Source organism: Bos javanicus, chromosome 22 (genome assembly GCF_032452875.1).
Source record: "Bos javanicus breed banteng chromosome 22, ARS-OSU_banteng_1.0, whole genome shotgun sequence".
Lineage (NCBI taxonomy): Eukaryota > Metazoa > Chordata > Mammalia > Artiodactyla > Bovidae > Bos > Bos javanicus.
The window spans coordinates 9768678-9780108 of record NC_083889.1 but is presented as its reverse complement, the minus strand read 5'-3'; the positions used below and the strand labels follow the sequence as shown (position 1 = coordinate 9780108).

Below are 11431 nucleotides of genomic sequence, written 5' to 3'. Positions count from 1 at the left end.
TCAAAAATGTATGTTCAATGAGTGGATATGCCACATGCCATTTATTTCCAGGAGCCAGCCCTGTGGTATTCACGACAAGAAACTGCAGTTGGTGCCGTGTTTGCCTACTAGTGTGATACCAGTTCATCTACAAACACCCAGAATATCTTTTCTGTGCATTATTTATAAAGTAGTGCTTGAAGGGGATAAAAGTGACACAAGCCAACACACAGGGGAACAGAGAGTGAAAGAAACTGGTGGTAAAAACATGACCTTCCTCCATAAGGTCAAATAGTTTTATTTCGATTAAACACTACAATACAGTATATATCCATTAAAAAAAGAAAACTCTATTGTGTATATAAATTATTCCTTCCATTCATCGATTCTTTTCTTTTCCATTACAGCTTTGGTACAATGTGATTGCAGTATATAATTTTTTTTAAATACTTCTTAGCATCACAAACTCAACACAAAGTACAAAACTAAGAATCCAAATTAGGGATAGTATCGTCTACACAGTGGTATTCAGTGGTAGGAGAAAATCTTACCTTGATGAATTCATGTCACTAGCTAAGCTAGAAAGGCATACCTAGCGGACATGACGGAAATATGCACCATTAACCAGCTAACGTGTGGATTAGTCTTTTTTTTTTTACAGAATACCAGCAGCAGTCATTTGGGTGTGGAGTGAATACTTAAGTCCTCAGTTTGCCCACCTGGCGCCTCCTCCCGCAAAGGGCCACGGTAGTGTCGGAAGACACGGGCCACAGCCGGAGCGCTCAGAACTTGACCTGCCACCCGGCGTTGCTCATGCTGGCACAGTTGGTCCTGCAGCTGGCCGACACCACGGGGACAGTGCTGGAGGGGCAGGGCGGGCCCATCAGCCTAAGGTTGTTCTGAGGGGTCGGCGGTGTGACGTTACAGTACACGGGCATCCCGGCGGCTGGAAGGGAGCCTTGGCCGGCCTGGGTAGGTAGCATGAGTGGCTGTTGGTATGACTGCTGGGGCAGTCCTTGAGAACCCTGGGTCATTGGCACCTGTGTGGAGACACAAGACACGTCCCTGTATGAGGAGAGCCTTCTGGGGTGTCCTGCAAGCTACGGTCGTGTCATCAAAAACAGTCACGCTTTGGGATTGGAGCCCCAGCTCTGCCTTTTATCAGCTGTTTCACACTGGGCAAACCATTTAACCGCCCTGATTTTCTGATTCCACGTGCATAATGACACCTCCTTCAAAGTGGCCCCTGAAATCGAGCTGCAGGAGGATGCAACAGCACTTGGGCCGTGTCTGGTGAGAAGTAAATGCTCAGAAAGTGTTAGCTTTGAGCCTCTTTCCTTCCCCTTTCCTGGCTCTCCAGGGACTGCCGTGTGGACCACCCCCCTCTCTGGATTTCTCTCTGTTTTGGAAAGCCACACTCCCATTCTGGTTTTATGCAAAGTGGCCTGGACCACTGATAATAACAGAGGCTCTTGTCCTACGAACCTACCTCACTCTCAACTTGCAACTTTCAAGAACATTTCATATTGAGTTGGCAGTAGAGACCGGTGCAACGTGAACAAGGATGGTCAAGGCAGGAAGACTGAGGAGAGGGTCTCTAGGGCCAGAGGTCCTTGGTGCAGCTAAGCTGAATGATTAACATACTTCACCAACCCTTCACTTTCCCTCTCAGTGAATTTCAGAATATACATTACAGAAGGGGGTGTGACACTTTAAATACTCAATGTGAGTTTAGTCTGGAAAATGCAACTGTCAGGTCCAATAAATACCCTTTAGATCAATCTGAGATGCCATTTAAAAAGCTTTATAAGTTAAATTTGTGGTGAAATGAAGTTTCTTTGGCTGTGATCAAAACAAACAAAAATTTGTCACGAGGACTGTCTCTCATTAAGTCCCATTTCAACAGAATGTCTAGAGGTCTTCATGAACAGAACTTGAAAGAATTTTCCTTCCTGAATAGAAAGTTTATATGGAACCAGACTTAGAAGGGTATTCAAAAGCCATTTGTGTTATAGAAATGTACATTTTCTGTTTTCTATTTGTCTAGTGTAATCTTGACTCAAAATCATCAACACGACGGCACCTAGCACCCCCTACCACCTAGCCAACCATCTGAGACGGGGACACACCCACAGCCTGTACTTCGGCAAGTTCTGCTTTCAAAGCACTGTTTCCCAAGCTCCAGACACGCACCTGATAATTAGACACGGTTGGGTAGGAGACCATCACGCTCTGCACTGGAGTTCCCTGCTGGCTGCTCATCACGCCCTGACTCTGAGGTGGCTGCTGCACCCCCATGAGGCCTTGGAACCCCTGCTGACCAGACAAGACTGGCTGGTAACCTGCAAAGAGGAAACATCTTTTGAACTGGTTGTACCGAGGAGAACGAAGATGAAATTGCATGGAGTAAGAGAACTTCTTCACCAGCCAACCAGAAGACCTTTCACTCTGTATTAGGAATGCTTATTTCCTAACTATGCATGTTTTGCTTCTCAAGAGTGGATGAGGGTATGACTCCAAAAAATTCACTGATATTTCCATCCAAGGGTTAGTGTTGTGGTAGTGGTACATTCTTCATGACACAAAGATGGGAACCTCTACTGATGTTGGTTGACTGCTGTAAATTATACCTTTCAGATCTGTCTTTTGCTTTGGTTTCAATGATTCTTGGAGAAGTCACAAAGTATCAAGTTTTTCTTTATTAAATTGACTCATTTTCTCACCCTCTGACTTTCCTGCACTACCTCACTTCACAGAGAGATCACCAAACAGCCTCTTAACTTGGGACACGTTCTATTTTCCATGCCCTAGTGCCCAAGAAGACTCACAACTCGACCTAATTCAATATTTGTTGACTCAGACAAAGGCAACAACAGCAGGTATGTCACACTTTTATTCTGTTCCACCACTCGCCCCCGAGAGAACGTTCTGGCAAAACACTCCCATAAGAGACCAGGTATATATCATAGATTATACAGAATACAAAATTTAAAGAATGTATCTGCTGGTGTCCTTCCGGGTGGGCCAGTTGGTAGGGCTTCTTTTCTTTCTTTTTTAAGGGGACCAGAATTTATTCTAATTATTTTAACCCCTACTATAAGATGTGGTTTAAAATGCATTCTTAAAGCAAGAATGTCAACTATTCTTATAAATTTTGGAAAGAAAGTTATGATGTTGGTGAAGATGACATGTGATAGAGAAATAAAACAGATTCCCTTCATGCTATAAAATAAGGTCCTTCCAGAGCTCCTGTTATTAATCGTACTGAAACCAGGCCAACTGCTGTCTTAATACGGTTCTCTGGGAGACAGGCTTTACATTTTCTTGATGCGAACACTAAGTTTTACAATCAGATTTAAAAAATTGAAACAAAGGGTAAAAAATTCCTAATCAGTGCCCATTGTTCATAAATAGCCTTTCTTTTGAGTGTATGTGAGAGTTTCAATTGAGAAAGGATGAAATTACATTAGCGTCTTTACAATAGACAATACTTGGCAATCCTGTGTTCGGCCAAAAATGTTTTCATTCACCTTAGAAATACTGTGGAAGTGTATCTTGTAAACAGCCACTAAGTTAAGAGATCAGCTCTGTTCATCAAATGAGATGAAAATGAAGCAAAGTCAGAGACACTCGAGAGAGCAAACTCGGGGACGAGCCGGGTCAGGAGGCTGGGACGGTGCCTGCACCCATCTGTGAGTGATGCCAGGGCGTAACCTGGAAACCATCCTCTGACCTTCTTTTCTGTGCCCCATTTTTAAAAATGTTCACATCACTCTCCTTACTCCATTTTAATAGTGGTTTTACTTCCTAGGTTATTTTAAATTCTAGTATAGACACCACATACTAAAAATGTAATTAAGGGTCATGGCCACCTTTCCTCCAGTTATTCTGAGTTCATGGGTACACAGTCAAAGCCTCCCTTACATGTGCTCTGCAGGTCTACTGGATCTCAATAACCTCAGCCCAGAGGGTTTATAAATAAGGCAAAGTGTTTGAAATTTATACAATATGGAGAAATCATCAGACTTGGGAACAAGAAATGTGACTTAAGGCCACGCCACGGTCCTCCCTACCTCCCACAATGCCTCATATGCAGGGAGAAATTTCTTTTAACATTCATTGCAAAAATCTGTTCTCTAGGATTTCCCCCTTTTATTCTTATACCCATTGGCCCTGAAAAAAAAAATTCTGTTGCTGTTTTATTATTACTAGGACATTACTACTAGCCATATCAAATTCACTGTAGCAAGGATTGTTGTTATATATGTTAAAAAAAAAAAAAAAACTTGGCATGACTGTAGAAAATTCATGATCACAGCCTCCTTACCATGTCCTGTTTCTATAGCAAAGAGCAAGCAATGTGAGCACATCTTCAGGTCTGTGTAATGGTGCTTATTTCTGGTTGAACAGTCAAAGTACAGGTTGAAAATGAGAGAAATGTCTTTTGAAAAAATCTGGTTTATACTTGGATCTTAGGGTGAACCCCTGTTGGTCTCGGGGGTACTACTGCAGGATACACATGGCTATGATGGAAACAGAAAGGAGAGGGAAGAAGGGGAGGGGAGAGGGCAGGAGAGGTCGGGTGGCCTCACGTCTAAAGAGGATACATTTGCTTATTGAATCCTTCCAGCCTGTCCCGAGTCATCTTCAGAATGACTCTGTTTCACAGCGTCTGTTCAAAAATAAATCAAGATGGCCTATGAAAGATTCATTTATTACATCAGCTCTATAAACCAAAATTGGGGTGAAGGGAAAAATCAGTTGGATGATAATAGAGCTGCTAAGACATACAGAAAACAGAATGTCTTGGTAGGAAGAGGAAGTAGCTATCAGATAATATTCAAGGAGAGAAAAAGAATGAGGAGGTCGGGTGGCCTCATCCCAGTAAAGGTGCGGGCCCGGGCTGTGGTGGGAGGGGGATGCAGTTCATCTTCGCTGAGCCCACGGGTGTGGGGACACTGCCGTGGTGTCGCCCTCCCCAAGCCACTTCTGCCTGATTTGTAAACTTCAACATCCAGTCACGCATAGCAATGGGCTACCAGCTCTGCACCAGGATTCCCAGAGTCAACACACTTAAGGCAAATAAAGATTTATGTGGGGAGCGAATCACGCTATACAATTTCTAAATGAAAAGTTAAGGAAAGTCCAATTTATATTCATGAACCCCATTCATTTCTCAGTTCGCTCTCCAGGCAAGAAAGTCACACCTGGAATGGTTTAATCGGAGGGCCCCACTGCTCTAAGTGATGCTACAGAAGGTAGGCGGCAGAAAGGTCCTTGAGACAGGAGGCTGTGTGGAATGTGAATCTGAGCTCCAGTCTAGGAATAGACAAACAGAAATCTGATAGCAGTGACCTCAGTGAACTAACAGGGTCTGCCCGGGACACAGCTCGCCCGAAGGCGAAGATGGTGGCAGCCTGCTTATCTCGTCTGCTCAAATGAGAGGCCTGTTCCCGTTTGTCAGTTCTTAGCTGTGAAATGATCTGTTTTTCATATTTATTGAGGATTAGCCAGATAGAATGCATCGTACAAAACAGAAACAGCAACAGTAGCTGCCCTGGAGGCTTGCTAAGGCGATCGTAAAGACATTAGCTATTTGTATTATTCCTTTTTCAGTCGAGGTTAATTCAATTTTCATGTCACATGCGTCATTTATTTTCTGAAGGTAAAAAGGTCAGGAATGGACAAATGCCTCCTGACCAGTAAAAGAATACCCCTCTGCTAAGATTGAGGAGGTATAACGTGTAAAATGTCTGGATCTTACAGATCTGAAATTTAACATTGTTTTGACTAAAATATGGCAGTTCTTGAATACTCTTTGTAGTCCAAGGGTAATTCATTAATATTCTGTCAAGGAAACATTTTGCTTGATGTAGTGTATTTATGAAAAATCAGAATGTAAATTGAAATTACAATTTAGGAATTAAAACTTGCATGATTGATACAGATGCTATTTTAACTCTTATTTGTACATACATTGCTATGGAGCCAACATTTTGGAAATGAATGAATTACAAAGTCATGACCTGTGTTTTTAGGTGTTTGATTCCCTGGCTGTTGTTGGTTATGAAGGTTGAAGGTGAGGAGGGTGTATCTTAACTACAAATACTGGGCAAATATTGGGTTGGCCAGAAAGTTCGTTTGAGTTTTCCTGTACCGTCTTACAGAATGAACTTCTTGGCCAACTCAGCATCTACAGAGCAAAGTAAGAAGCTACACAGTTCTCAACACCTTCCCAAGCCACCTAAGTAGTGCAATTTTCCTATTGTGTTTAAGTATTCTTAATGTGGTACAATGTCTTTTCAAATGACTAAAGTTAATAATCTGTAAAAGTAAAACCTGACTTCTCTTGGGTGAACCAACACACACAGGCTTCTAAGGAACCAGGGTAGCTGGTTCTAAATTCCAATTCTGTTCTTCGTACATGGTTTTGAGATGGAATTACAGTAGTTCAGCTGTGACATAGCTGGTGAAGAATATGAAAAAGAAAAATGTTTATCCAGGACTGCCTTCTCCCTTTGCTAAATTTTTACAGTTCATGCATCCCACATACCACTTTCTATTAATAATATCTGCCTGGTTCTGTTCCTTGGTTTCCTATGGATTCTTTTACTTTTTCTTCTTCTTTAAAGATTCTCCATCAGAACTAGCTAATTAGCTATATTGGTTTGATCGCTTACTCTGATCCAGGCAGTAAATTAAGCACTTACACTTTATTGTCACAACAATCCTGGGAGGTAGTCAGTGCTATTAAACTCCTTTTACGAGAGACACAACTATGACCCAGACATTTGTCAGGGTCAGAGTGCTAGTAGGAAGGAAAGCTAGAATTTAGGTTGAGGTTTTCTGGCTTGAGCATCCCTGTTTTTGCTCCCTAAATTGTAGTACTATTCATTGCACATTCTTCCAACTCTCATATATTAACATAACTTCCTTAGCCTGGCGGCTACTCAATGGCCATTCACTGCATTGTTTTCTCAATAGTTAAAACCATTAAGATGATGAGAGTTATGGTCCATAGTCTGTTGAACATGGTCTTGCTGGTATCAAAGAAAGAAAAATCAAAGGTAAAGCATAATTGGCCTGACAAAATCAACTCAGACCACTCAATAATGATTTAAAAGATCGGTCACTCAGACAACAGGATACCAGACAGGTGGTCAGGTTGGAGCTGGGGTTGGGGGGTGTGAGTCAAATGGATTTAGTCCCTTCATTTACTTCATTAGTTCCTAATCAGTGGAAACTACAGTTTTCATTTACTAGGTCCATTTCAAAGAACGCCTCTCCTCACAATCTTCGAAGATTCTGTACATTTACTTTGGATTGTTTTCTCAAAATGCTCTCAAAATATAAGATAAAATAACGTGGGACTTCCCTGGTAGTCCAGTGGCTAAGTCTTCCCACTCCCAGTGCAGGGGGCCAGAGTTCAATTCCTGGTCAGGGAATTAGGTCCCACATGCCACAGCTAAGACCCGGCTCGGCCAAATAAATATTTTAGAAAAAAAAAGAAAAAAAAAGCATTAAAAAATACTTATTTGCTCATTAAATATAACATCAGTTCTGTTGCTTGACTGTATCAGGCAGCTAGCTGTGGCTAAGAAAGTCACGTGACCTTTGGAAATAAAAAGTATCTATAGTATTTGAAAGTTGGTAAGAGAAGATACACAGAAACTCTAGGATGTCAGATGAAAAGTGTTAGTCGCTCAGTCGTGTCCGACTCTTTGTGACCCCATGGGCTGTAGCCCGCCAGGCTCCTCTGTCCATGGAGTTCTCCAGGCAAGAATACTGGAGTGGGTAGCCTGTCCCTTCTCTAGGAGATCTTCCCAGCCCAGGGATTGAACCTGGGTCTCCTGTTTTACAGCCACTCAGAGGTGGCTGTACTTTGGGAGTTTAGAGGCTGCTCTCATGATTGTTCTAATTCTATGAACACTATGGATTTGTTCCTAAGTTTTCTTTCATTAGAAGGGCACTTTTTAAGACAGGGGTCCCTTCTGGCTTCATCTATGTGAACCACCTTGATGTTCAAGGTGGCTAGCCATGAGTGGAGAGAACAGATGTGTCCTACGGGATCATGATATCTCTCTGGTTTCCTGAAAGAGGACCACCTCCTTATGCTTCAGAGGAGTAGGTCTGGGGTACTGGATGCCCGGTGCCCACCTCAGGTAGAGTGGAAGGTGCCCTTGACAGTCCCACTGGCACTGGGCCTCCCTCGGGGTCCAGGGGCACACAGTTCTCTTGATTCCCCTGGCCTTTGCAGACACTGTCTTGCTTCTTCTCCCAGGTGATGACTCCCTGATGTGACAGTGAAGGTTAAGTGGGGTCACCTTTGATAAAGCAAGGCGTGTATCTTTTGAAGCATTTTGCCTTTATGTCAACTTCCCAATTTATGTGCCCTAAAACCCCATGTAGAACTTTTAAAAGAAAAAAGCAGTATAGACTGGATCCGAAGACTTTTTTTTTCTCAAACATGTCCAAAGATTAAGATACAGGATAAAAATATCTTCTCTGGACATCATAAGAAGATACTGTTCTTATATATGAAGTAAAATATCATAAAACTGTCCAAAAAATGAAAAAAGAGGGGTATAAAAAAAACTGTCTTTTTTTTTGCTGTTGAAGTTCATTTTGACGTCTTTCATCTTTGTGTAAGTGTCTGCCTTCATCTGATTTACCAGCCATCTCCGTCTCTGTCCTCTTTCTCTTCCTCGCCATTTATTATCCAGTGGTTTTCATTCCTTAGGAACAAGATGCAGAATGAGTGAGGGAGGCCACACCCATCCCAGGGAAGCCCAGTCCATCCTAATGAACTTGGGGGACGCTGTCACCAGCCGTAAGTGGAACTATACTTCCTGAAGCAGTGGTTTTCCTTCCTACTTTCTCTTTAGCTCATTAGCTTGCTTGCTGCACAGAGTGTAATTCTTAGAAGCCTCTTTAGTGTCCCCCGAGAATGTCCACGCATGGGTCATTTTCCCGGGGCTGTCCGTACACATCAGATGAACCATCCTATTACTGCAAGCTTGGGGCCTCTTCATTGTAATTAGACCATCCGGATCCATGTTATCGCAACCACAAAGCTAGTTTTCTTTCTCTCTTTTTTTTCCTCCCAAATAAGGGCAAACATGAGAGACATTGTTAAGTGACTACAGGAACAGCTCATGCACAGAATTTCAATGAATGCCTCTGAGGGGAGCTGGCATTGAATTCCATTTTAAATGGACGAGGCTGTCATATTATTGAAGTAATTCTCTGAACTTTCCTGGCCCAGAGTGCTGTGCTGACAGCCAGAGAACCTCCACAACCCAGAGGGAGAAAACCTGCAGGAGATTCACAAACGTTTTACTTTCTTAATGAGGCTGCGTGGCTTAGAAAACGTGGCATTCTTGCATTTCTGCACATCTACCAGTGTTAATTATGGGCATGCTTACACCAGGCTGGGTGAAAGCAAATTGGTGCTGAAGCAGCTTAGAGGAGTTCTCTCCACAGACTAAACTCAGGGTAGAGCGAAGACAAAGGTGGGTTTAATCATGGCCCATGGGAGCATTCCCTCTGGGGGGGTGTTCCCATTGACAAATTGCTTTCGATCAGCTGGCTAGAACAGGATGATCATGAGGTCAGAAGTGGGGTCAACCCCACAGTGATTCTATTACTGTCACTCTCGCATAGCTACAGGTTGGAAGCTAGCCCCGGTCAGCTATTCTGAATATAAGTTCTATGGTCATAGATTCAATCTGTAGAACCCTACATCAAAACAGAAAGAAAAACCCCACCTACTTTATAGTTAATCAAAAGTACCCTGTTTATATAAGAAAGCGTTATATATTATTTTCCCCAATAGTCAAAGATAACTACCTTCTTCAGTTGCAGACTGGCAGGGTTCTTACCTAAACTTTATTCTAGTGGTAGATCCCAGCATTTGGGATCTCAGTTCCTCGACCAGGGATGGAACCGATGCCTCCTGCAGTGGGAGCGCAGAGTCTTACCCACTGGACCGCCAGGGAAGTCCCTCTAGTGGTAGATTTAGCAGTAATACTGTTCCAGTGGTAGAGTCTGCTGGGAGGCAACAGCAGTAATCTAGGCCAGAGACGATAAAGACAGATACTAAGGCAGACATGCAGGATGAGAGAGAAGGGACACACCAGGGAGATACTTAGGACATGAACGGCCAGATACTGGCAGCCAAGAGTTTTAGCGAGGTCACCTGTTGGATGTCACTAACCTGGACTTACTGTGCCCTAACCACAGATGTCGGTTGTCCACTGGAACCCAGACTCTGATAAACAAAAGCCCTGATTTGTAGTGCTCACTGATTTCCCTGATGTAACTATCCCCACCAATTTCAGGCTACAAAGGGCTTAACAATCAGCTGGCAAAATTCCTGATGTTTTGGATGTTGCTCATGTGGGCCAAAACAAGAGAGCTCTGGCACACCACTGACCTGAATCCAGTGTCAATCTGATTTTCAGTTTACTTAGGTTTTGCCTCTTTTATCCTTCCTTCTTTGAACCTATTGACTATGCTTTACTCTTTCTTGTAAGAAAGAATGACTGTAAGAGCCATTCATAGGATTTTTATGGACATGGAGAAGACAGGCGCAGAGACACTGGACATACACTGGATATACACTGGAGTGTATACTGGACGTACACTGGAGTGTACACTGGCGTGTATACTAAACTGTATACTAGATGTACACTGGTGTATATGGGACTGGAGTGTATACTGGACTGTATACTAGATATACACTGGTGTATATTGGACTGGGCTGGACACTGGATGTACACTGGAGTGTATACTAGACTAGTAGATGTACACTGGTGTATACTGGACTGAGCTGTACACTGGATGTACACTGGAGTGTATACTGGACTGTATACTAGATATACACTGGTGTATATAGGACTGGACACTGGACTGTACACTGGATGTGTCCAGATGTGCATTTGACTATGCCAGCCGTCCAGATGTGTCCAGCTGTGCATTTGACCATATACCAAAGTGTCAGATGTGTGCTGGCTGTGTCCAGCTGTGCACCAGATGTGTCTAGCTGTGTGCCAGATGTGCATTCGCCCATATACCAGATTGTCCAGCTGTGTCCTTGTACACTGGCCTGGACTAGACACTGTACTGTACAGTATACTGTACACTGGCCTGGACTGTACACTGGACTGTACCATATACTGGATACTGGAATGTACCTTATGATGTGTCACAGACTGTACGCTGGACTGCATGGTATACACTGGACTGGACCCTGGGCTAGACTGCACAATACACTGGACTGTGGAGTACGCTGTGTACAGTGGATGTCCACTGGGATATACACTGGCTTTGAAGAAACTGAAAGAAGTACCGGCATGATGTTTTCTGGTACATCACGGATACACATCCTTTGAACATATATATATGCAGAAGGCCAAGCTCTAATGATTTGGGATTAGTTTCTCCTGATTTT

The 11431-nt window shown here is 43.1% G+C and overlaps 1 protein-coding gene across 19 annotated transcripts in view; it reads right to left on the bottom strand.

The window, feature by feature from the left end:
• Positions 1 to 240: 240 nt before the first annotated feature.
• The window catches only part of ARPP21 (cAMP regulated phosphoprotein 21), a 164293-nt gene continuing 153102 nt past the window's right edge, over positions 241 to 11431 (bottom strand). For all 19 annotated transcript variants that reach the window (XM_061395814.1, XM_061395825.1, XM_061395812.1 and 16 more), the window contains 2 exons: positions 2173 to 2321; positions 241 to 1019 (listed from right to left, as the gene is read on the bottom strand). In XM_061395814.1, the coding sequence (XP_061251798.1) occupies positions 762 to 1019; positions 2173 to 2321 (407 nt within the window). In that variant the 3' untranslated portion in view covers positions 241 to 761. The remainder of the gene's footprint in view (positions 1020 to 2172; positions 2322 to 11431) is intronic.